The sequence below is a fragment of the Papio anubis genome, chromosome 19, assembly GCF_008728515.1.
Source record: "Papio anubis isolate 15944 chromosome 19, Panubis1.0, whole genome shotgun sequence".
NCBI classification, from domain to species: Eukaryota; Metazoa; Chordata; class Mammalia; order Primates; family Cercopithecidae; genus Papio; species Papio anubis.
Window position 1 is genome coordinate 28,571,238 of NC_044994.1, and position 27,412 is coordinate 28,598,649.

At 42.8% G+C, this 27,412-nt stretch overlaps 1 protein-coding gene across 9 annotated transcripts in view; it reads left to right on the forward strand.

Moving 5' to 3' along the window:
- FHOD3 (formin homology 2 domain containing 3) overlaps positions 1 to 27,412 on the forward strand; it is a 486,695-nt gene that overhangs the window by 328,868 nt on the left and 130,415 nt on the right. For all 9 annotated transcript variants that reach the window (XM_009192610.3, XM_009192611.3, XM_009192612.3 and 6 more), the window contains one exon: positions 3,304 to 3,542. In XM_009192610.3, coding sequence (XP_009190874.1) covers positions 3,304 to 3,542 — 239 coding nt within the window. The remainder of the gene's footprint in view (positions 1 to 3,303; positions 3,543 to 27,412) is intronic.

The following is a 27,412-nucleotide window of genomic DNA, read 5'->3' on the forward strand; positions in this document are numbered from 1 at the left end:
ACAATATTGTATCGTACACTTAGAATCTGATAAAAGAATAGATCTCATGTTGAATGTTTTTACTACAATAAATAAAAAGGAAACATTTCTTAAGAATGTTCAGATCATTCAGTGGCCTCAAAGACTGGTAGAAGTGGTTATAGATGTCACCTTAAGTTGCCCCTAACTGCTTTCTTGGTTACTTGGGGATGTGTAAGCTGTCAGGGCTGGATTCTGGACCCTACTTGCTCCTTGCCCAAGTTTTTAGTTTACAAACAGCATTCTACATTTAATTAAAAGAGTTAGAGGTATTTGATGAGAGGTCCAACAAATGAATCACTCCATCACTTGGGACAGCATTAGAGGTCTTTCAGGACTGGCTCTATCTTACTTTGTGTTCCCACGGAGGTTACTCATTGCACTGTATTTGATTAGGTCTGACTCTTACCACAGATCCTGAATAAGCCTTGAGTTAAAAGCCGTACTCTCTAGGTGTTTTCTAGCTCCCAGTGTTCGTGACTCTAAGCAGTAGTACTCACTAGAACCGAAAGCATTTGGAAATGCCACCGTAGCCTTGCATGTGTAAACAAAGTCTCTCTTCCTGTCATCACTGGGCGTTGGTGACTCTAGAATTCTTATTATAAAAACAAAACCATGAGTGAACAGCAGCCTCCAATTTCTTGTTACGTTGTCCATGACTGCCAAGCATGAGGGCTACCCTTGGGTCTACCAAGATTCTGTGGCCCATTTGCTCCCTCCATGCACTCTTCTTGTTTTAAGTAGCTTGGTGTTTTGTCAGTTATCTGAACTTCAGATAGCCCTAACTGCATTCCATGTTATGGTGTTGCCTTGATAATTTTTCCAGATTTTTCTTGTCCTTCAAACTTTCTGGTGATCTCTACCTTCGTTGACAAAGGGCAGTTAAAGTGGATTTCACTTCATGCACACTGTGTGCCTCTCTGAAAGGACTTGTGAGTAGAACGTTACTTGATCCTTGGATCTCTGAGGTTAGACAAGGAATTAGAAATATCTGAACTCTACTTTAGCCCCTAATCTTATCATTCCAAATGTGTGCTTAATAAGAAGCAGAATCAACACATCAGGTCAGAATAAGTTCAAATGGTCTAGAATTTTTATATATAGAAATGAAAAAAACATTGGCTAGAAACACTTAAAAATGCTGTCCTTTGTTAGGTATGTGGTTGTTCTCAAACTTTTCCCCACAGAATGTCATTTAAAGTTTTAAAGTTGAGATGACATATGTGCTTAACTAAACGCTTAATTTCTTTTTAGTTCTTGCGGTTACAGTGCAGAAGGAGACTCCTAGGAAACAGAATTCCCAATGAGATTTTGTAAAGATAGAGCTTTAGATTAACTTTTATCAATTATTGCCTCAAACCTCCCAAAATTATGTTCAGTGAATTCTAGGGGAATAAAACAGTCAAAAGTTTGTTAAATTATCTTCACGTATAAGAGTTTGTTATAAGATCTATCTGGGATGTAGACAGAAGAGATTTTGTGAAAGCTTGAGCTGGTGGAAACAGGGTAGGGCAGATAAGGGTGGATACACTCCTGGTAAACAGTTTGTGTATCTCAGGTGCTGATATGTCCCTGTGAACTGAGATGACAGTGGCTAACCTGGCCTTGCCTCAGCCAAGCTCACATGAGGGCAACTAATTTTGCAATAGCCAGGTTTTCTGCAGATAGGTGATGTTAAAGCCATATACTATGGTTAGCTATCTGAGTCTTTATATTCTCCATTCTCTCACATGGAAGGACTGGGTTGTGAAATGTGACTAAGAACACCCACAAGGCTGGAGAACTTGCATACTTGGGGACTTGGAACTGTGTGATTCCATGGTTGCCAAGTCAGAGAGATTGCTGGACTGAGTTGAGCCTGGCCCATCTGGGCTGTGAGGTGGCCCAACCCACCAGTTCTATGTGATTAGGGAATTTATGGGCATATTGGGTCACTTCCTGTGAGAGCATGGGTAGGGGAAGGCAGTCATATTCATTGCGTACCACAGAGAAGGCCCTACCCTAGATGCTTTACACAAGTTACCTTTACGTAAGTGATTCTCATCACAAACCTGCAAGGGCAATTCTATTACCTTCATTTGGTGAGCCAGAGAGGGTGCAAGTAATTTATGACAGGGCATACCTGGTTCATTAGTGGCACAGCCAGAATGCACACCAAGGTCTAGTTGACACCAAAACTTGTATTGTTTCTACCATCTGGTTTTAGAGAATATAGGCATAGGCATGAAAATTAGAGGCCAGAGATAGAGTCCGTGGCTAGGAAGAGTGATCACGGATAAGGAGCAGAGCTGCATGCTAGACAAGAGGTAGAGGAGAGTTATTCAGAAGGACAGTTTTAATGTGAGGTGAGAAAGCCATGGAGTAAGATCCAGGACAGAGTGAGATTAAGAGATGGAAAAGCTGATCTTCTGCAGAGGGCACCACGTAGACACAGAGCTAAAAATATCCCTTGGAGAAAGGCAAAGGGTAAGAAAGAGTACCATGAGCCATTTGGCTCACGTTTCCCCTATGTAAGCTGGAGTGGCAAAGTGCAAGACAGTTATTTTTCTGCACAAATATGCATAACTCTTAGGAAACTTCAAAACAAATCTTTATTCTAGGAGTCGTCTTTTTCTGTTGTGTGTCTTTGTGACTTGTGTGTGCAAGCTTCTGGTAAAACTACAGGCTCCACCCCAAATCCTGACCCAGGCTACTGAGATAGCCTGATAGTATAGCAGCTCTCAGCCAAGATTTTGAAATTAAACAGTACCTGATCTTGCACTAGTCCTCTTAGAAAGATTTATGGGTGAGGCCAGTTCCCATTCACCTGGATCTTGTGGCTCTGGCTACTTCTGAGCACCCTCTTTGGGAAAGCGAGCTCAAGACTGATTGGGAACCAACCACCACTAGGCTTCAGGAGGGATTCAGGCTCATGGAGCAGAAAAGAGACAAGCGTGGGCAAGGAGAGATGAAGGCCCGGGAAATGGAAATGCTGGGGTACAGAGTTAGTTAGATCCCATCCGATTACAAAAATATTTCTCAGACTCACTGGTCATATTGGCTGCACCTTTCATGTCTGTGATGGGAAGAACCCACAATGGCAGGCATCTTCCAGTGCCTTCCAGGCAAGTCCAGTTTGGCTTGGACACGCGTGGTTGTGAAGACCTGGCAGGGAAGCTGAGGCGTACAGTTTGGGAAGGCAGAGTTAAAAATCCCTATTAGGGCAGTCCTGAAAAGGAGTCACACCCGAGGTCTGTGAAAGGATGCCAAGCCTGACCTTGCACTGGGCATGCTCTGCTTTTCCAGGTGGCGCTCAGGCACGAGGATGGCGATGAGACCGCGGAGCCACCCCCCAGTGGGTGCCGGGACCGGAGGAGGGCCAGCGTGTGTTCCAGTGGCGGGGGCGAGCACCGGGGCCTGGACCGCAGAAGGAGCCGCAGGCACTCAGTGCAGAGCATCAAGAGCACCCTGTCGGCCCCCACCAGTCCCTGCTCCCAGTCAGCTCCCAGCTTCAAGCCCAGCCAAGTGCGAGATCTGCGTGAAAAGTAAGCATTAACTTGGCAGTGGAGAGGGGTGCAAGGATGCCATCCAAAAGAGAGCCCACAGGTGCCTGCCACTCTCCCTTCCCCGCTGGCCAGTTTGTCCCCCACCAACCCCGACCCCAGCATCTCTGTCTACCTCTTCTCAACCATTAAACCACCAGCCAAACATCTCAGGGGATTTCCCACACAGGGTGGCCCCCGGCGACTTTCACAGACTTGATCTTATTAATCCCAGGAACTGTTTTTCAGCTGTTTTTAAAAAGTATTATTTACTATCTCAGTTAATATCTGTTCAAAAAAGCTGTGTTTTGTCAAATGGAAAAGACTTCAAACACAAAACTTTGGCCTAGAAATAAATGGTATGCCACTGTAGCAATGTGAGTTTGGAAGAGTCTCGCAATACTCCTGACATTACAGGGATATCTCTGGGTTGGTTTTAGTTAAACAGAAAAAAACCCATAGGAGTTTCCAAATAGCCGTCTCTGTATATTTCAGTACATACTAATTTCATCATTTAGTCTGAAACATTTTTATTGAGTGTACGTTAGAGGCCAGGACTACTCGAAGCCATGAAGATATATAAATAGAAAGGTATGATCTCTGTCCCTATGCGCCTCACCTTTGGGCTGAGAGGAAGAATGAGAACGGTAAGATAGAAGAAAATGTAACGATTGGCAATCCTGTGAGGTATTACATGTATTTAAAGTATAAAATTTGACAAAATCTGCCAGACCCAGACTGGCTCTATAGTATAGACGTACAACAAAAGGCTGGCCTGCCTGCTCCAGCGTCTGGATCCAGTTGTATCTTCCCAAATGAATGCTCTGAGGTCACTGGGATGAGGGACTTCAGGGTCCAGTCCCTGCCAGCCAAATCCACAGGGGCTGACTGACACATTCCCATCCTGCTGCCGATAGTCTGGAAGCAGAAAGTGCTCGTATCACTTGGCTGGATCATCCTCCCCCGCCATAGAGATCCTCCTCGGAGTCAAATTTAGGTCACCAGGCTACATTATGAAGAAGAAAATCACTCAGAATAAGTTAGATGACCTTAAGAAAGAGTGATCAAGATCTATCCCTCCTCTCCATCTCTAAGGGAATACCCCACCAGCACCAAGAGGTGCCCCAAACAATCTGATACCCATGGAATCATTTGAGCAGGACCCAGGCCATGCCTTCAGATGCCTGTTATCCCAAGAGGAGGAGGAAGGCATTGGTCTGAGATAGATGTGCAACCATGGTCCATGTTGACACCCCTCTTCTACCTCGTAACCCCAGATGCCCTCTCTCTACAGGCTTTTATGTTTGAGAGTCTGTGTAAAACAAGCTCTATTTTAGTGAAAAGAAGACCTAAACTTTTAAACATATTAAGGAACAACAATCTTTACCATGAGCATTGCATCTTGTGATCTAGAATCTTAAAGAAACTCAGCCAGTTCTCAAAGAAAAAGCCCTTGAAGCTCTCCTCTGGCTGGCTTGAGAAGTTAACATGAAGAGAGTTGAGGAAATTGTACACAATCATCTGAAAAAAAGCCTATTTATAAAACCACCCAAGATGCTGAGGGCAGGAGCTAGGTGGACCTTGTCAGTAGTACTTGGTGTTCTCCTGCTCTGTCATGTTTGTTCCTTGTCTGTTTCTTGCTATTACACTTTTTGAGGATTCCTGTGTTGTGAGTTCAGACAACAATGCTTTGCAATAGGCTGGTAAGGATGATGATATGGAAGTGGACCATCCTGGGCGCGGTTCACAGTCTTGAAGTGCTGGGCTTGGTAGGATCTGAAACAGGAGGCCAGAGATGCCACTCTGAATGCTGTTTCCTTCATTCTTTTTGGAATTTCATTTTACTGGAATTATTACTTCAGCATTAATTTAGTGGCATTCGAGCAAAATATACTTTGCAGCTGGTAAGGACAGGTGACGTTTTGTCTATCTAGATTGATGATTATGAAGTGACTTCTTTTATGAAGCCTGTTGGAGGGGTTTTGCCTGTGGCCCCAAAGTGATGGCATGATTTTGATGAGCCAGGAGTGAGATAGTGGGAAGGGGTGGTGAAATGCAGAATGGGAAATGATTTCTTCCTGCATAGCTTAGTCACCTGCTCAACATCTGTGCCTCAAAACTACCTCAGAGTCAAGTGGCTCATTATGTTCTGTCCCCTGCATACTTTGAAAGACACAGAAGCTGCCTCATGTACATAGATGCACATTGCTCTTCATCTCTGCAAACGCCCTGACTGCACCTAATGCTAGCTTGTAGCAACATGCCTGCAGATGCCACATATGAAGGATTTGGGGCTAGATTTTATAACTCAGTGACCCAAGTGTCGCCAACTTTTGTAAAGAAGGGAGAAATATGTTTTAGAAAGGGGTTCATGTTGCTCTAAAAAAATATAGGGCAGTCTCCACTCAGATGGCCCTTTTGTATCATTTGAATTTAACTCTCACGATCATCCTCTATAAGATTCAGACAGGACAGGTTTTATTATTCTCATTGTACAAATGAGAAAACAGATGGGGCTAAGTGCCTATTCCAAATCACAGGACTAAGGGCTATGACCAAGGGTTGGGCCCTGGGCTCTCAATGTCCAAAGTATGCAGACTCTTTCCCAGGCAACCACATCCTAGCCAACCACTCCTAAACATATTCCTCAAGCGAGATGATTAGAGAGACAATTTGATTTACATACCTTGTAGGTATTTTTTTTGTTTAAGGTAAATACAAAAATTCAAAGATTTGAAAAGGAGAAATGCTTAGTCTCCCTGTAGACTTAAGCTAGCTATGTGCTTTAATTCTAATGAAGACTAATAAGAGCCTGAACTCAGCTTTGTTTGGTTTGGTTTCTTAAGAAATTGAACTCCACACTGAGCATTTGCCCAAGAAGGTACAAGTGTATTGGTCACTGGTCAACTAAAAGCATCTTTATGGGACTGTGTGTGTCATAATGAGTTTCATCTTTGCGCTTAAAATTTACAAATTTCACTGGAAGGGGAAAAAAGTCTTAATACTAGAAAGTTCTTAAAATTTAGCCCAAAGCAGGAGCCCTTTCTGTCATGTTCCCAAGAGATGGGGTACACTTCCAGGCATGGGTGCTCTCTTTCCTGAGGCACCCCATCTGCCCTTGAACTATTCTGTTTATCCTGGTTCTTCCTCTGTTGACAAAAACAGGGCTGCTTCCTGCTCTCTGTGTCAGTCTTTCTGATATCAAACACTGCATGGGACTTAACATGTGAACTTTCAGTTTCATCCTGCTGATTTCCACACAACATTCCGAACTATAGAAGTAATTTTGAACTTCATTTAGTCACTAATGTTAACAGTTGTGCCATGCAGCTTTCAGTCATGTGTATATTTTAATATACATGGAAGAGTGACCTGGCAGATAGTGGATATTGACAACTGGTTAGGGAGTGGAGGGTCCAGACTAGTGCCACATGCCTCAGCAGCAGGGTCTGCAAACTTTCTCTGTCAAGGGCCAAGTAATATGTTAAACTTGGAGTACCAGACGGCCTCTGTTGCAACTACTCAACTGAATTCTGCCTTTGTAGCATGTCAACAGCCATCAGCCACTGGTACCAGCATGAGCATGGCTGCATTCCAGTGACATTTTATTTATGGACACTGAGATTTGAATTTTACATGTCATGAAATATGATTCTTTTGATTTTTTTTCAACCATTAAATATGTGAAAACCACTCTTAGCTCACAGGCCATATAAAAACAGGTGGTAGGCCAGATGTAGCCCACAGGCTGTAGTTTGCCAACCTCTGTCCCAGGGGTCTGGGTTTCTAGAGGGAGGTTGGGGGAAAATGACCTTTAATTGGCAAAGGGGAATATGTGGCGTATGAGAGAAAAATCCACCGTGTTATGTGTGAGGGCTATGGGGAACAGTATTCTTAGATTTGCTGTTAGAGCAAGGAAGTCAAAGGAAAATTCTATGAAGAGATTGAGACTATATGGGACTTTGCTGATGGCTGATCATGAGTTCCCAGAGCACAGAGGCCGAAGATTGAGGCGTTGGAGAAGGGCAGGAGATAAGCCAGATTGAGGGGACATGTGGAGAGGAGGGGACTGTGTGATAAGTCCAGGGAAGGTTGGACTGTGCAGGCCGGGACTGGTCCCAGTGGTCCCTTCGGGCAGTGGTTCTTGACCAGGGATGATTTTGCCATCTAGGAGACATCTAAACACATTTTTGGTTGTTATAGCTGGGACGGGGTGCTACTACTGGCATCTAGTGGATCGAGTCCAGGAATGCTGTTCTACTAAGTGCAGGATAGCCCCCTGCCAAACAAATAATTATCTGTTTTAAAATGTCAGTAGTGTTGAATCTGGGAAATTCTGCCTTAGGGGAAGGCGGATCATTGGTTATATAATCCACATGATGCTGAGATAGTGTTTGGGCCACTGGAAAGGGCAGTTTTCTTAGAAGCATTTGGAACTCTGCACCTACCTTAAATGTTCATGTGCATGGGTCAAAATTCACTCTTTTTCAGAGAATATAATCAGCTAAAACACAGATCTATAGAATATATTTCTAGCTTAAAGAAAATCCATTGGTATTTTACCAACATATGTCATGGAAACAGTATTTCTCAAAGGAGATAGGAATTGTCTTTCACAGCTGACTGGTTACTCTGGGCTACTACATGGTTTACAGCAGAGTCTTTTTTTGATTTTAAGTCCATTTAGCAAAGTTTTGCATTTCAAATTCTCAGGAAATATGCTTGAACACTTTTAGGGGACCAAAGCTTGACTGAATCTCATGTTACTCTCAGTAACTGAAATGCCAACATATCCAATTCTAATTGGTTTCACTCACATCCATCACTCCAAAAAATTGACATAATGGAATGTGACACCAGCATAAAACAACTTGGCAAGAGAGAACAATGATTATATAAGAGAGGTGTGACAGTCTATAGCCAGGCTTCACGAACCTGTTCAGAGGAAGAGGAACCCAGCACGGTCTCACTAGAGATGTTCAAGTGGAGCTGAGGAATCAGCACTGAGAAGCAGCAGTGGGCAACTCTCCTCTTGGCTGCCAATATTTTCAACTGATGGTCAAGAAGGAAAAAGTTATATATAAGAATTGCTAATTTTTTTCCATGTAAGTTAAACTAGGGTTACAGAAAAATTGACTAATGTATGTTGCACAGAAGTCCTCATTCTAATAAATGCAAAGTGATAAGGATATATAAATGGGTCTTGTGGGAGTCAGGAGTTGTGACCAAGCCTTGACCTTGTAGTCGGGAGCACAGCAGTCTGACCCTTGAGCAGCAGAGAGAAGATGTGGCCTGGCCTCAGCTGGTTCCAGGAGCAGGAGAGACCATGCTCAGGTGGGCTGCAGGCCGGGAGTACTCAGGCGGCAGTGGAGAGCCCACTTGAGCTGCAGGGAGAAGTCTGGCGGGGGTTTGGTGTGGGGCAGGGTGCAGAGACCAGCACTGGAAGCTCAGCCTGCACCTGGCAGAGAGCACACCACTGCTCCTAAGAAGTGGGGAGCACTCAGTCTTCACAAATCCTCACCAGAGGGGTGTTTAGAATCGCTGTGGTCTTGGGCATAGGATGGAGGTATTGAAGCATGGGGGGGCAAGTTCAGAACCCGCCTCTCCCAAAATAGCTGTGTGTTAATTTATATATGGCCATTGGCTCATAGTAGTCACTGAATAAATAGCAACTCTTTATGTATTTATTTATTTATTTTTAATGTATGTATTTATTTATTTATTTTGAGGTGGAGTCTTGCTCCGTCATCCAGGTCCAGGTTAGAGGGCAGTGGCGCGATCTCGGCTCCCTGCCAGCTCCACCTCCCGGGTTCACGCCATTCTCCTGCCTCAGCCTCAGCCTCCTGAGTAGCTGGGACTGCAGGCGCCCGCCACCATGCCCGGCTAATTTTTTGTATTTTTAGTAGACACGGGATTTCACCGTATTAGCCAGAATGGTCTCCATCTCTTGACCTCGTGGCCCGCCCACCTCAGCCTCCCAAAGTGCTGGGATTGCAGGCGTGAGCCACCACGCCCGGCCTCTTTATATTTTTAAATAAAAATGATAGGATTTAAAGATGTGATGCCACCTATGTGATGTAAAATGAAGAGAGTTATACCATATAGTGCAAAGATGAATATGACAATAACAGCTACAACAACAGGTAGCCTTTATGGAGCACTTAATCATTTGCCAGGCATTACATTAAGCACTTCAAGTGTATAAACTCCATTTTTGCTCTTACATCACGATATAAGTACTGTTATTGCTGTGTGACAGGAGGGGAAGCTAAGGCACGGGGAGTTGAAGTACCATGCCCAAGGTCCCACAGCTAATATATGGTGGAGCGGGTTCTAGAGTTCAGGCGGTCTAGCTCCAGAGTCCATGTCCTCACCATTCTCCTAAATAGCCTTTATTTCTGTTATTCTGTGAAAATAAATATATGCTGAGTACTTGGCAATTAGTAAGCAATTAGTAAATGCACTAATTGCATTCACTATTTATTATTGGATCTATATTTTTCATGTCAGTACATTAAAAATTATTGCTTAATGGTACATTAAAAAATTATTGCCTAATGTTCCAATATATAGATATACCATAATGCCATGATGCTGTCATTCATTTTGCTGTGGCTTGGTTCCATTTTTTCCCTCATACCAAACTTGCTGTAATGAACATACACACTGGTGCACATACACATGTTTGTGTATATATGTTAGCATTAGCATTCTTAGATTCTTAGAAGTAGAATTCTAGACTATGGACATTTACATTTTAAATATTGATATTGCCTTATTGCGCTCCACAAAGGCTGTATGGGGTTTACTATCCATCAGCATATGACTCGCCATTTTCCCACACTATCACTTAATGTGAGGAGACTTTCAGAATTTTTATAGTACTGAAAAGTGAAATGTGCCTCAGCATTGTAATTTGCATTTTTTGTTACTACTGAGGCTGTACAACTTTAATTGCTTCAAATTGCTTCATTAGCTATTAACATTTCATTTTCTTAGTGTTGCCTGTAAATATTCTTTGCTCATTTGTCTCCTGGTTTGCCTATTTTAATTGACCTACAACCAGTCTTTATTTTTAATATGGAAACCTTCAGATTCAAAAGTAGAATATAAGTATTCTTTATGCATTTTAGAATTAATATTTTGACCATTTTTTCTGTCTCTCAAATGTCTTTTAGCTGAATTTCTGGTACCTCTCATCATCTGCACTAAATATATTTGTTATGGTGTCCAGTTTGTGAGTCCTGTCCCATGTGGCTTTTAGGCATCATGCTTGCTCAGCAATGTGTGTCCTTTTTTTAACTGTAGCCTCTGCATTGTCCTGGGAAAATGCTATGCTATTCTTCCTTCAGTGCCTAGGAGGTAAGCAATGGAAGGAGGTAGGGATGGAGCCAGTGTTAGCAGTGGCGAATCTGTACTGGTCTGCATCAACTCAATTTTTGCCTCCTCGAAAGAAAGAATTTGTCTGAGGGGCAAAAGACAGAGTGAGAGACCAAGATACGTTTTTGAGCAGGAGTGAGAGTTTATTAAAAAGTTTTAGAACAGGAACAAAGGAAAGTAAAATACACTTGGAAGAGGGCCAAGCAGGCGCCTTAAGAGATCCAGGTGCACTCTTTGGCCTTTGACTTGGGGTTTTATACATTGACGTGGTTCCAGGGTTTGTGTCTCTTCTCCCCTGATTCTGCCCTTGGGGTGGGCTGTCTGCATGCGCAGTGCCCTGCTGGCACTTGGGAGGGGCTGCATGTGCACTGTGTTTACTGAAACTGTGTGCATGCTCACTGGAAGCGTTTTCCCCTTATTTTCCAGTGTTCCTAGAGGTCCTAGAGGAAGGTCATATACCAATTAAACTCTGCCATTTTGCCTCTTAGTGCATGTGCTTGAGCCCAATCACCCAATTCCTGAGATCTTAACAGGAAGCTGCTGATCACTGACTTTCTGTCTCTTAGGAGACTGCCTTTCCCTGGCACCAGCTGTGACCAATTATTATTTTAAAGAGACAGTTTAACAACTGCCAGACCATCAGTTGATGGTCACCTGACATTCCTGGAGTGGGGGGACACTCTCCTTCCCTAGTCATATCTGCCTAACTACCTACTCTAACATCAGCATTTATGGAGGATTAAGTTTGTGCTGGCTATTGGACTAAACAATTTTACATGTGTTGTAAATTCCATGAACAAGGTAGGAGTATCGTCCCCATTTTACAGGTGAGGAAACCGAGACACAGATTAAGGAGCTTGTCCTCAGATTACAGAGGCTCTGCTGGGTTGGGACCCAGGCAGTCAGGTTCCATAGCCTGCACTCAAAACCTAACATACCTGAAACTACTTTCTGAGTCTATAGAATGTGTTCAGTAATGAGAATGTTTTGTCTTTTGAGGACGAGTTAGATTTGTTGAGAAAGCGAAAAGTCACTTGGCAATTGTTTTATTGGAACTTGGTAATGTTAGCGAGCTGTATTGTTTTTTAGTCACTGTTTGATTTTGATCCCGAAATCATACTTACTGATTTGCTTTTCTCGTGAATGGACACTGAAGACATTTTATAGAGGGGACTTCTGAAAATGTACAGAGCAATAGCTGCAACACTGGAACTAGGCTTTCCAGTTAGTCATGAGTAACCACTACCTTGGCAATGGAGTAAGGGAAGATATAGAGAACGGAACTCATACTTAAAAGGGAGCCACAGTTAACTATCAATTATCGGGAGGCTGTGGAGGAGCAGAGACCTAAGCCATCCTCACTTTTTGAGGGCTCATAGCTGATGCATACCAATTAGTGGCCTAGCAGGTGGTAGGATGCGGGTAGCCAAGGCTTGGGGCTATGCCTCTGGAGTGAGAGCTGGAGGGAGGCAGTTGGAGGGATGTTGTTTTCTGTTTTCCTGCAGGAGTGAAGAAGAGTTTTGGCATCTCTCCACCAACCACAGGAAGTAGTGGGCAAATCGGGGAGCCTAATTATGGAATTGTGCTGGGGGGTGAGCTCATCTTCCCATGTTTTGACAGGAAGGAGGTGTGTTTACATGCCTAAGTTTTAGGGCAGCACAGTTTCCAATGCTTTGTCCACAAAACTTCATTGCCAGGATTAGAGAATTCATCCTGGGTCTACAGTAGAATAGCAGAATAGTAGAGCAGCCCTATCTCTTTCTTGGAAGCAGTTGGCAATGAGCAATCTATTTGCAAACAAAAGACATACTATGAGATGAGGTGTTATACAACGTTAATCTACAAAATCTGCAGCTCAGGTGACCTGCTCAGCCCTGGCTCCTGGAGGAAGGCTGGCCGTGTGCAGTGAAGGAGCAGCAGGTGAGGTGGGGGAGGGCATAGGCGTGGTTGTGTGTAAACTCAGGATGATGGTGCCTGTACTCCTTAATACGGTGGTGGGAGGGTTAACACAAATATGTGCTTTGCCCAGTGCTGTTATTATCATCAATCCATGCCCTGGAGCATTCACGGATATTACTCTGTTAAAGAAGATAATTGTTAAATGAATATGGACATGAATTGGAGAAAATATTTTGTGCACCCGCATAAACATGCTAGAGGATTTCACAACAACCAGATTAGCAACCACTGGTACCATGAGTGGCAAGTAGCTACTTGGGAAGATTTATCTGATGGTAAGTGACTTGTTATAAATGGGATTCACTGACAAGGGTGGTGACCTCCTGACAAAAGTATGATTGGAATACAGCCAGTGATTCAGCAGTGTCCAAGAGATTCATGCCGAGTGTTCAATAGCAAAGGGTGGCCTGGAGAGAAGAGGTCTGGGAAGGCTTGGAGAGTGGGCTTGGAAATGGGAAAAACTGTACTGAATAAAGGCAGAGGCACTGGGGCATGAGGAAGAAGTTACTTTGCAATGCTCCCAATATCTGGGGAAGGATTGGTTTCTCAAATATTCACTGTGACCAGATTGCAAATTTCTTGTGGGTTTGAACTTTCCTGAATTGAATCTGAGGATCTTTCTAGGTTCTGAAGAAATTGGCAAAATTTTATCCTTAAGGCCAAGTGGAGCTGCTGATGAATTTCAAATGATTAAGTGAAAATCAGTGTAGTGTTTCTGCAGGATCATTCTGGGCACAGTGTGGGGAGCTCACTGGGGGAGAGCAGGCTGCACAAGGAGATTGGTGCAGGGCTTTTGCTGGTCAGGAAGGAGTGGAGGGGGCCTGACTGAAGCAGGGGCAGAGAGAAGGGAAAGTACAGGGAAATGATGAGAATGCAGGAGGCTGTGGTTTGTAGGACAGTGACTAGATTCCATGGTGACAAAGACAAAGAGGCTTGAGGTGATTCTCCGGCTATCAGTAACCCAGGCCAGTCAGTAAGCTCTGGGATGTATCTATGGGTCAGGCAGGTGGAAATTCCCATAGTCAGTTGGATAGGCACTTCTGGAACTCCAGTACCTGTAGGATGGTTGAAGCTCTGGTTGAGAGGCCCTAACCCAGGAAAAATAAACTGCGTGAGCAGAGAAGTGGAAGGGAAAACCTGCAAGAGAATGTACAGAACTTTCATCTCATGAAATGAAGAAACTGAGACCATCACCCACATTTCAAGTCAATGAACCTTGACATCAGTTATCATCAAGTGTGACTGATTCTCAGGCTAGAGTGAACTTAGGTGGTATGAGGGCTCTGGAAGAAACAAGCTGTTTACTTTGGGAATGGAGGTGAACATACCTCAGACAGAAATGTTCAAGTTTCTAGTTGAATGTTTTACTTACTTTGGGAATTTTGTTTTAGTGCCAAGCTTCCCTTTGACCTGTCCAAACCCCACATCTGTAATATGCACCTTCTCATCTGTGTTTTGAATGTTCACAGCACTTTCTAAGGCTCGATTTTTGCTGGCAGTCCACACAGGCATTGGTGTGCATCGTCCAGCCAGAGAATAAGCATCTCTCTCTATATAGCCCTCTGCAACTCCCGGGATCCCTTTGGAGATGGAGCAGAGGCTATCTAAGGAGTACTAAGCTGGGTTGATCAAATCCAGCCATGGAAAGAGAAATGAGATTATTTTTGCTTGACAAGAGCCTGTGGAGGCAGCCTGGTGGTAACTCTTCATTGATGAAGGTTGAACAAATAGGGAAATGAAACCCTGAACATGTAGGTTGAAGAGGCCAAATTTGACAGCCAGAAAGTCCATCTGGGCAGAGGTGATGCTGGTGTGAATCATTTTGCAAGGGAGTCTTCTGGGAATAGGCTTTGGAAATTGAAGAAGGCCCAGTTGGAGAGACCTGGAGAAGGTCATGCTTGTCCCCAGCTTGTACTTAGTGGGCTAATGGTGATGACAGAAGCATCATATTCATGTTGAAAAAATATTTGTTGTTTCTAAATGAGGTAATTTTTATGTTTCAGAGACTAATTGGAATTAACACAGCCTATAATCGTGATCCAAATATGTCTCATGGTGCCCTATATCATGGTTTCATCAGTTTCCTAGTGGGAATGGGGCTTTGGTGAGATGGGCAGTGACAGGACAAGGGATGAGAACTAGTGGACATCCTGTGCACATGAATATCATCAGATGAGCTGATGGTGTTCAGGAAGTAATCTAAAGATGGAAGGATTAATGGCTTCTTCCAGTCCTTAAAGAGAAGAGGCATTTTTTTTCCAGCCACAAACAATTTATCATAGACAGAGGTAGCACAGTAGAGTGGTTAGAAGCATGAACACTAGAGCTGGATTTCCTAGGTTCAATTCTGGCTTACTAGCTGTGATCCTGGGCAAATTTCTGAACCTCCCTGTGCCTCAGCTCCTCATCTGTGGATGGGGATATTCATAGTCCCTACCTCAGAGGTTCCTGTGAGTACTGAAGGAGGGAACCATATGAACTGCTTAGCATAAGTACACCTGGCACAGAGGTTGTTAAGTAAATAGAATAAGTGAGTGACTACAGCCATCCCAAGGAAAGCCTGCCTTCCCCAGAGAGATCCTTGGGAGGCAGAGAAAGACAAAGGATAGGGAAGCCAGTTCCTGGCCCTCAGAAAGTGCCCTGCAGAGGCCAGGCATGGTGGGTCACGCCTGTAATCTCAACACTTCGAGAGTTCAAGGCAGGTGAACCACTTGAGCCTAGGAGTTCAAGACCAGCATGGGCAACATGGCAAAACATCATCTCTCTACAAAACAAAAACAGAAACAAAAATTAGCCAGGCATGATGGTGCGCACCTGTAGTCCCAGATACTTGGGAGGCTGAGGTGGGAGGATTGCTTGATCCTGGGAGGCAGAGGTCACAGTGAGCCAAGATTGCAGCACTGCACTCCAGCCTGAGTGACAGAGTGAGTGTCTCAAGAAACAAAAAAGCAAAACAAAAAGCAAAGAAAAAATGGAAGTGCCCTGCAGAACTCAAGAAAGCCTGGGCACATTTGGGATGATTCTCTGTAGCCGAAATGCCTTTGATTGTCCCGAGAGAGCATACTTCTCGAAGACATGATAGCTCAGTGAGGAATCCAGAGACTATTATATCACACTTCACGAGTACTCAATTGCAGTATCCACATGGCCCCAGAGAAATAATTTCATTCCTGAGGTTTTTTTTTTTTTTTTTCCCCCCCCAGCCATGTGGTTCTGGTTTTATAAACATGAGATTAAAAACTGACTAGAGATGAGCCCTCATAAGGAAGTGGCCGGTCAGGGCTTGTGGGGTGCAGGTATTTGTCTCCCAGGGATCCTTGGATGGAGCAGTGATGGTGGGGTAAGGCATGTCACGACTGCATGCATGTGTGCAGGCCTTCCGGTATGAAATACATACTGAATTACCAGACTTCAGAAGCTATTTTTTCTTTTTCTGTATATTTTTGTATCCGTAACAAGCTTTGCAAAACTGCCTTCCAAATGGAGGGTCAAATAATTTTGGTCATGAAATCAGGAAAAAACAACTATGAAGTACCTTGAACTGTACCTTTGTTTTTCTTTGCATTTATGGACTTGGGTCCACATCCACGATAGCTCATGTCTATAAGTAAACGAGCAGGCCACCAGCTCTCCAGAAGAGAAGCCCCCAGTACGAGGTGTGTTATTTCAGAGTAGCCTTACCTTAAAAGACTCCTTAGTCAGTAGTGACATTTTATGACCTTTGATATTATAGTTACTGATTTTGTTGAGACAGAAATACTGTCTTCTGGGACTAAAGGAACAAAATCATATTCATGTATTCATCTAACTCCTATTTCTTTTTTGTTTTTGTTTGTTTTGGGGTTTGTTTTTTTTCTTTTGAGACAGTCTTCCCCTGTAACCCAGGCTGGAGTGCAGTGGCACAATCTCAGCTCACTGCAACCTCTGCCTCCTGGGTTCAAGTGAGCACATCCAGCTAATTTTTGTATTTTTAGTAGAGATGGGATTTTACCACGTTGTCCAGGCTGGTCTTTAACTCTTGACCTCATGTGACCCTCTTGTCTCAGCCTCCCAAAGTGCTAGGATTACAGGTGTGAGCCACCACACCAGACCCCAACTTCTGTTTCCTTGTGCCTCCCATGTTCTTGGATCTGAGAATACAGTGGTGAACATGAACCTTACAAAACATACAGTTTCATAAGACAGAGTGCAAATATTATAGCAAGTAAATAAGAGTAGCTTTGGAAGAGGGCTTTTGAAGCGAGCCAACAGGGCCATGTGGCAGAGGGTTACAGGAATATAAGAATATATCCTTGAGGAGGCCTTCCAGAAGTGCACAAGGATGTGGACAGGAAGAGGCGTTACTGCGTCCCTGTGGTACAGCGTGGTGAACAATTGGGGACTAGCTAGGTCAGTAAAACGTCTACTACTTTTGGATGATTTATGTGGTAGATGCCACCAGCAGGTAGAAGAAATGCACAATACCAATACCAGAAGTGCTAACACAGTTGTCAACTCATTTGCTGTGTAAAAAGATTGTAGAATAATATAGTTTTTTTTAAATCTAGAAGTTTACCCACCAAATGTATAACAGTGGTTATTTCTGGTCAAAGGGGACTTAACTGTTATCAGTAGTCGTATAAGCATACTTCCTTTCTCAAAGGGAGTATGAATTCCTGTAAGTAAATATTCATTAAAATAACAAAAACTCTTTAGAAAAGAGAAAAGTGTGAGGGGGCTGATCCAGAAAACCTCCTCATGCATTTAGGTTGAGTCCCAAAGGATGAGAAGAGTCAGAGAAGAGCTCCCCAGGCCAAGGGCGTGCCATGTACAGTGGCAAAGGGAGAAAAGGGCTTGGTATAGCTGGGTATCTAATAGGCATCTCGGGAGGTGAGGCTGTAGTGTGTGGCTGGAGACAGGTGGCACAGGGTGGAGATGAGGTTGCGCGGTGAGCAGACCAGGTCCTGCAGGGCCTGGGAAACCACAGCACAGAGTCCAGTTATTAGTCAGCATGTGAGGCTCAGTTGTGCCCATCTGAAAAGCTGCCTGTCTGCCTGCCTGCTGGCCTGGTGGGGATAGGATTGGAGGCGAGGAAGGGTGGCAGCAGGGACATGGGTCGTGGCTGTTCATGCCAAGCTACTGTGAGAAACATTGATAACTTAGGCCAGGGTAGTCTCAACCCTGCCAGGCATCTAAAATAACCCATGTTCAGGTTCTACCCCAGAACAGTTGAATGCAGTTTCTGAAAGGAGGGCCTGACCATTCACATTTTAAAAGAATATGCCTTAAGGATGCGAATCTCTAGGCTGGAGGTTGCCAGTGGTGTGGAGAGGCATGAAGCGTTGAGGCATGCATTAGAGAGAGTGTCAGTCGCCCCCATTGCTGGACCTCCCAAGGTCACCCTCAACAGCCTTGAGCTTGTCCTGGTTTAGGAGGGTAGTCTCTTTCCTTATGTGAAAAACACACATGAGATTAGTCATTGTACAACTTCTGGAAGTGACAAAACACGTCTCATGTCCACACAGTTGGATTGTTTAGTCATAGCAGCCAGAACTGGAGTCTTCCATTCCAGTGTATTTCCCTTCATTTTAACAGTGAAATAAGACCTGGATCCACCAAGGTCTCAGGACAGATTCAAACCAGACCCTGAGCAGGGCTGTTGTTTTGCCTCTGAAGGCTGCCTTCCTGAAATCTCAGGAGGGGACTATGCTTACTTCCTGCTCTTTCCAAAGTTCTTAGAAAAATGCAGCCTACCTTCATCCTAGTTTCTCTGTCAACTTCTGCTCTGTCAACTTCTGAGGGACATTTAAAGCAACGAATATCTGTGGCTTAGAATAAAGTTTTTTTTTGTTTTTTTTTTTAAACACAAAATCAAGGTATACACAGAAACTGCTGAGAAGCCTCATAGTCTGTAGTTATCACTAGATCCATTTGTTTTACCCCTGAATAAATCTGTAACCCCAGTTACTAATTGAGTTTTTTTTTTTCTGTTGATGTTTGTACTCTGCAGACTTGAATTCCATTATGTTAAACTACTCCATGTTTCAGCAGAAATAATATGCTTGACCCTTTAATATTTATTTGATTCTAAAACAAAATAGCAAAATAATGGCTTATGTATTAAGGTACTAGCCCATAGTCCAGCTTCTTGGTATATTTGGGATCCATGAGCTATACTTTATACTCCTCCTAAACTTTGCATGCTACAGGGACAATAAATACTTTCCTGTCTAACTTTGGGTTCTCACCATGGAAACATCGGAGCAACAGCTGGGCTCTGTTAGATGTCTTTTCATTCTCTTGGCTGGTAAAAATCTTTTGCAGAAACTTTTTAAAAAACTTGATGGCTAACAAAACTCTACTTTTAAGTGAAATCACTGATTCAAGCTGGCCAGGTATTTGTCTTAACTGAGTACACGATTGCTAATTAGAAGTTTTCAAATGTTACCTTGGGCCCTTAGTGACCTAGAACAGCCTTAAAGTAAGCAAAGTGTGAGTCACTGTGAGGCCAAGATCAAACTGCAATTTAAGGATTCAGTAACAAGAAGGCTGCAGAGCAAGACCAGAGGGCCACGTTCTTTACCAAAAATGTAGCAAAATATTTCTATGAATATCTTATATGCCCTATGCATTTTATGGAACTAAATGGGACAGTTTAAATGTCTGCATTTTATCTAAACCTTAAGACAGCTTTTTGACTAGTTGCCACAAATGGGTCATAAGACACTGCTCCTCCAGGCTTTCAAGACAGCTAGGCAAGTCTGGGGTGACTGGGCTCTGGGCTGATCTTCTGGGAGCCGTACACAGCCTTGTCCAGTACAAGGTGTTATTTTTCTCTGTGCTGTGTGAAAGAAGGATTGACAGGCACAGTTCAGGAGACTGTTGCTTAGAAGGAACCGTGCAATGATGAAAACAGTTTAGATTCTGCTTTAGTTTCATGGGGTAGCCTGGCATGGCATAAAGGAGTCTGGCCTGGACGTTAGGAGATCAGAGTTCTTACTGGCAACTTGTTTGATCTTGCCCTCTCTAGACCCCATCCTTCATCTCTGCAACATGGGGAGATCTCTGAGGTCATCTGCAAGTAATTGTCAGTCTTGCCCTTGGATCATCCATAGCAAGAGCCTCTGTGCTGAATGCTGTGCAGGTCCTCAGGGCCATGGAACTGCAGCAGGCAGCAAATACTTATTGGATGTCCCTCGGAGCCAGGGCTCTGGGCAGGGTCTCCTGGAGAAACAGAGCAGGAAAAGTAACTCTACTCAGGAAGAATGGCTCTTGCAAGGACTCCAAGAATGAAATGCCCTTGGTGTTCAGTGGAAGCTTGACATATCAGTAGACTGTATGACTGGGGTGGGAGGTTCACAAAGGGAGAATGGAAGATGAAGTTGGAGAAGTGATAAGGGATTAGAGATTAGCGAGGCAAATTAGACTTGATCCTAGGTCAGCTGACATGTTTCACAAGGGAATGTCATGTGCAGAATTCCATCTTGTCCCTTACTCAGGTCCTCTTTGGCTTTAAACAGCCAAGTTTTGCTTCAACAGCATGGTAGAATCTTTTCGAGTAACTTGAGCCCCATGGGTTGAATACTTCCTGCTACAGTGAGTTGTTTAGTGTCTCTTCCCTCACTGGTCTGTAATCCAAGGGTGGGGACTTCGTTTAGCTACTGCACCCCAGCATCTTTGCACATAAGTGCTCAATAAAGTTTGTTAAGCCGGGCGCAGTGGCTTATGTGTCTGTAATCCCAGCACTGTGGGAGGCTGAGGCGGGTGGATCACTTGAGGTCAGGAGTTCGAGACTAGCCTGGCCAACATGGTGAAACCCTGTCTCTACTAAAATTACAAAAATTACCCGAGTGTGGTGGTGCATGCCTGTTATCCCAGCTACTGAGGCTGACTGAGGCAGGAGAATCGCTTCAACCCGGGGGGTACGGTGGGGTGGAGGTCACTGTGAACCAAGATCGCACCACAACACTCCAGCCTGAGTAACATAGCAAAACTCAGTCTCAAAAAAAAAAAACAGTTAAATAGAAGGTGATAAGCCCTTGCCCCATAATTACGCTGCCTTTTTAGTAAACTAATGCAGGAACAGAAAACCAAATACTGCATCTTCTCACTTATAAATGGGAGCTAAATGATGAGGACACATGGACACATAGAGGGGAACAACAGATACTAGGACCAACCTGAGGGCAAAGGATGGGAGGAGCGAGAGGAAGAGAAAAAAATAACTATTGGATACTAGGCTTAGTACCTGGGTGAAGAAATCTGTATAACCCTTGTGATGTAGTTTACCTATATAACACTCATACACATGTGTCCCTGAACCTAAAATAAAAGTTTAAAAAAACTGTTTCATTACATATTTTAAAAATCCTAATTGTACAGAGTTGGGTTAATTATAATCCTTGGTTCATGACACATTGTCATCACTGGTCTGTGCATGACTATCTTCTGGTTTATTTTATATAATATTTATGAATATAATAGAACATCAAGGAGACTATGACTTAACTTAAAAAGCAAGGTGTTACTTTTAAGTTCCATGTCTGTGCTTCCCACTCTTCCATCCCTAGGCCTGGGTAATCAACACTTAAATATGTGTTTATCACTGTCTTATGGGGTTTTATTGTGGGTATTTTTTTTTCAGTATTTCTTTTACTTTTTTTCCTCTACTTCAATGGTTGTATTTTTTAAGTATTATTACACACATATGACACATTATATAATTCTGAGTTTCTGCACTTCGTTGTAAATGTATGTTCTTTCTTGGACTTGTTTTGGTCACTCAGCATTATGTTTCTGGTGGTCGTCCATATTGTCATGTGAAGCTGGCAATATGGATTTTCACTGCCTGGAATTTACCACAATCTTTATATATTTTTGCCCTTTGGTCAGCATTTGGGTCATTTCCCCAGCTTTTGACAATTACAGATAGTGCTGCTGAGAACATTCTTGGATTCTCATCCTAGTACACTGGTGCTTCAGTATCCCTAGGGAAGGTTTCTCAACCTCAGCACTGTTGACGTTTTGAACTGAATAATTCTTTGTCGTGGGGGCTATTCTGTGCATTGTGGGATGTTTTACAGCATACTTGTGTCAGCCCACTAGATGGCGATAGTACTCCCTGCCCGCCACTCCTGTTGTGACAACTAATAATGTCTCCAGATATTGACAAATGTCCCCTGGGGGTGGGGGCAGAATAACCCTGGTTCAGAATCACTGCCCTAGGGTATAGCAATGCCACTTTTAGGTCATGATATTTTTAATTTTACAAGATAGTGTTAATTATTTTGCCACGTTATACCTAGATATCCTCGTATCAACAATATATGAGTGAGTTGACTTGCATTCTTTTCATCTTTTGGTATCATTAGACTTCTAATTTTCCCAAGTAGATAGAAAATGGTATCTCATTGTGGCCTTAATTTATAGTGCCCTGATTGATAATCAGGATAAAATACCTCTTCATACAAGTTTGTTGGCTGTGTTCATGTATTTCATTCATTTTATAGTTGTGCTTTTGAAGTTTAAAATATATTTTCATATATTCTTGATTTGAGTTTGTCTATTAGATATATTGCAAATGTCTGCTCCCAGTGTATTGCTCAACTTTTCCTCATTCTGATTGCTTTGGTCTTAGAACATACTTTAACATTATTTTGAATGTTTGTATTGTGTTTCTGAAAGAGCTCAGCAACATTCATTTTCCTTTTGGTGTTTGGAAGCCTGAGAAACATGACCCATTAGCCTGAGACTCAAATCCAAGACATTAAATTGTCTTTATTGGAAACTAGGCCCCGAAGAACTGGTCAGGCTACAGGCCTCTGGGTTGCTTTTCCAACTTGAAAAGGTGACCTCAAATCTGGGACTGTTTGCGGTGAAAAGGAAAATACCTAATGGATTTGGAACAGGCCTGTGGCCCGGAGTAACTCCTTATCAATCACAAGCAAAAGACCTGTGGAGGTATTGGAAAGCCAAAGGCCACACACCCAGAATTCCTTAGCACAATATGAACACAATTAAGTTATCCTTTATAAGAAAATCTAGCGTGAGAAAAAGCAAAGTTGTCAGAATTAATTATTCAGTCTTAAATATTATTAGCATAAAAATCATTTCATTTGACTGATTTTATCATAGACTGGAACTAAATAAAATCAAGCCTCGAAAGTCCTGTGCCCCAAGAGAGGGTATTTCCTTCTCCATCCCTTTGCATTATAGGCAAGGCCAGTGCTCTGGTCACAGGGCATCCTGGATGTAGGCCCTCCAAGTGGGTCATTGTGCTGTCCACCCTTGGTTCTGCCCTGCCACTTGTGATAGCAGAGCTACAACACACACATCATATGAAAATTTCTTGTGGGCTCTGAGGATGTTGAACCCAAAGAGAAGACAGCTTGGGATGTAGGTTCAGATAGCTGTCTTTAAATATCTGTGAGACAGCCATTGGAAAAAGAGATGGATCAAAAAGACAAAGTGCTTTTACATATTAATGCATTCCTCCTAGGAGATAGGTACTGTTGCTCCCCCATGTAGGGATGAGTAAAGTGGGGTCCAAGGTCACAGGGCTCAAAAGTGCTGAAGCTGAAGACCAGACCCAGGCAATCTGGCTCCAGAACGTCTCCAACTCTACCTGGGAGAGTAAATGGAATCAAGGAATTTTGGAGGGAGGGGCTCAGTGTTTTGTTTTAAAGAGGAGAGGCCGATGGGTTGGCAAGGTGGAGGGTGTTCTGTGTGGACCAGAAGTAATAACACCTGCAAACTCCTGATCAAGCTGAGGGAAGGTGGCCTCATGATGGAGGTTGTAGGTATAGTTTGGTGGCTGTGGGAGCAGATGGAGGAAAAGAAGACTGAGGCTGGTGGGGGGTGGTGTATGAGGGTGTACTATGCCAAGCGCAGAAGGATAGCTAGTCCAGGCATGGTGGCTCATGCCTGTAATCCCAGGGCTTTGGGAGGCTGAAGTGGGTGGATCACTTGAGGTGAGGAGTTCGAGACCAGCCTGGCAAACATGGTAAAAACTCATCTCTACTAAAAATACAAAAATTATCCAGCCACGGTGGCATATGCCTGTAGTCCCATCTACTCATGAGGCACAAGCATCGCTTGAACTCAGGAGGCAGAGGCTGTAGTGAGCCGAGATGGCAAGATCGCACCACTGCATCTTAGCCTGGGTGACAGAGTGAGACTAGGTCTCAAAAAAAAAAAAAAAAGGATGGCTTAGATGTGCTTGTTTGTGGCTTCTGCTGTGACAGAAGGGATGCTATCTCACTACTCTCTTTGTTTCTGTTAGAGTCACCCTGAGTCCAGATCCATCTCTCCCTTCTTAGTTACATAACTCTCAATCCCTCTACCTACCTCTTTGTAAGGCCTGCATAACCTTGATTTCAAAATCTGACAAGCACATTATAGAAAGGGGAATTACAGATCAATCTCTTTCCAAAATAGGTGGTAAAAAAAAAAAATCTTAAATTATTAAGAAATAGAATTAGCTGTATATAAAAAGATAATACATTACAACAAAATGTATTTTTTTTTTTTTTTTTTGAGACAGAGTCTTGCTCTGTCACCCAGGCTGGAGTGCAGTGGCCGGATCTCAGCTCACTGCAAGCTCCGCCTCCTGGGTTCACGCCATTCTCCAGCCTCAGCCTCCCGAGTAGCTGGCACTACAGGCGCCCGCCACCTCGCCCGGCTAGTTTTTTGTATTTTTTAGTAGAGACGGGGTTTCACCGTGTTAGCCAGGATGGTCTCGATCTCCTGACCTTGTGATCCGCCCGTCTCGGCCTCCCAAAGTGCTGAGATTACAGGCTTGAGCCACTGCGCCCGGCCAACAAAATGTATTATCTTTATTTTTATTTATGGTATGCAAGGTTGGTTTAACATTTTTAAAAAAAAAACAGTCTTTTTAACTCTAACGGAAAAAAGGAAAAATCATATGATTATCTTTAAAAAATGCAGGAAAGACGTTTGGCAGAACTTTAATACTTGTTTATAACAAAGATTTTTAGCAAACTAGGATTAGAAGAAAATTTTTTAATGAAGACTATCTACCAAAAAAATCTATGACAAACCTTATACTTTTCCCTGAGATTTGGAACAAGAAAAGGAAGCATCACTGTCTCCATTTCATCATAATGTTGGAGATCCTAGCAAGTGGGCTAGGGCAAGGAAAAGGAAGTACAGACGAATTGGAACGAAGTAAGGAAAGCCATCATTATTTAGTGATGAAGTGATTGTCTACAGAGGAAATCTAAAAGAAACTCTAGAAACAGTATAATTAATTTAGAAAAATTGCTGGATACAAGCAAAATTTACAAAAAGTTAATTTTATTTCTATATAACATCAACAAATAGAAAATAAAATTTAGAGTTCGATAATATGTACAGTATCATCCAAATTTATACCTAAAAATAAATTTAAAGATACCTAAGACCTCCGTAAAAATGTAAACACTACTAAGAAAAATTAAGATAGCAGTAAGATTAAATCTAAATAAAGGCTATATCACAACCATAGATTAAAAAACATAGCAAAGATGTCAGTTCTTCAAATTTGTATATATATTCAACATAATCCCTATCAATAGTACAGCAAAAGACAAGTTGACTTGTAGGAAAAAGTCCAGAAATCTACAAATATATATTTTAATATATATTTACCTGATTTGTGAACAAGATACTGAAGCAGAGAGAAGGCCCTTTACTAAATGGTTCTGGGCTAATTGCATATCGACCTAGGGAAAAAAATGTATCTGACCCCTATCTTACATGATAACAACAATCAGTTAGAGATGGACTCTACAAATGTAAATGTGAAAGTTAGTGAAATAAAGCTTTTAGAAGGACACATAGAGGCTATCTTTAAGACCTGGTATAAACAACAGCAACAAAAAAATTAAAACAGCACACAAAGGCACTAGCCATCAAACAAAGATAAACAGGACCTTATTAAGAACTTCTGTTTATTAAAAGATGACATGAAGTGAATGAAAGACAATACACAGAGAAGGGAAAGATGTTTACAGCACATATAAATGACAAAGGGCAAATGATATTAACACTTCCTAAGCCGGGTGTGGTGGCTCATGCCTGTAATCCCAGCACTTGGGGAGGCCAAGGTGGTTGGATCACCTGAGGTCGGGATTTTGAGATCAGCCTGGCCAACATGATGAAACCTCGTTTCTACTAAAAAAAAACAAAAAATTAGCTGGGCATGATGGTGGGTGCCTGTAACCCTAGCTACTTAGGAGGCTGAGACAGGAGAATCGCTTGAACCCAGGAGGCAGAGGTTGCAGTGAGCCAAGATCGTGCCACTGCACTCCAGCCTAGACAACAAGAGCAAAACTTGGTCTCCAAAAAAACACTTCTTCAAATAAAGAAAAAAGACAATTCATTTTTTTTAACGGGCAAAAAATTACTTGGACACTTCAAAGAAAAGCATATGCAAATGGAGATTAAAAGAGTTACAGTGTGCCCAACTTCATTAGTCATCAGAGAAAGCAAACTAAAAGCACAGTGAGACATCACTACATACAGATCGATGGCTAAAATAGACAAAATTATCACATCTTGGCAAGAATGTAAAACAACCAGAATGCTCATCTACTACTTAATGGGGATGGTAATTAGTCCCATCATTTTTTTAAATGGCAGCTTTTAATAAAGATGAACTGAAGCATATCTTATGACCCAAAAATTTCATCCCAAGATATAGTACACAGTAATATATACATATGTTCACCAGAAGACATGTACTACACTGTTTATGACAGCACTATTCAAAATAGCCCCAAATTGAAGGGTACCCAAGTGTCATCAGAAATAGAATGGGTAAACTACTGAAATACAGCAATAAGGAGGAATGACCTTCAAGTATATGTAACTATTTCGTATATGTATATGTAAGTATATGTAACAGGTGTAATGTTGAGCAAAAGCTAGGCAGATTGTGATTCCTTTTAGATGGAGAATAAAATGAGGCAAAGCTAACTTATACTGTTTGATGTGGGGTGGGAGAGGGAGGCAATTGGAAAGGAGCATTAAGGGGGTGCTGGTTAGATAGGTGTTTGTTTTGTGAAAATTCAGTGGTTTGTGTACTTTTCTGTATGTATTTTATATGTTGGTAAAAAGGAAAAAACACAGCTGAAGGACAGTGGGATGACAGAGTTAAAGATCCTGGTAGATGATGCCTGGATTGAGACATGGTGGATCCATAAGGACTGAAAGCAAGAAGGTGTTGGGGACATTGAGAAAGTAGAAGCTGCACATGCATTCGGAAGTTGAAGAATTTGAGTGGGAGGAAAGGAATGAGAGATTTGGGTGAATGGGAGCTTGTGGTCAGGGGTGGGAAGATTGGATGTAAGATTTCCAAATTGGACTAGTTCTGTATGACAGTGAGGTCTGGAGTGGGAGCGGCTAAAGGTGGAAGTTGCTGGAGTTCAGCAAGGCAAGGGATTGAGAAGCCCAGCAGTGCATTGAACAGGTGTTCCATGTGGACCATGACCACATAAGTCAGATGTTGACAGGACTTAGAGGCCAGAGAAAGAGAATGTCCCAGTTATTAAAGT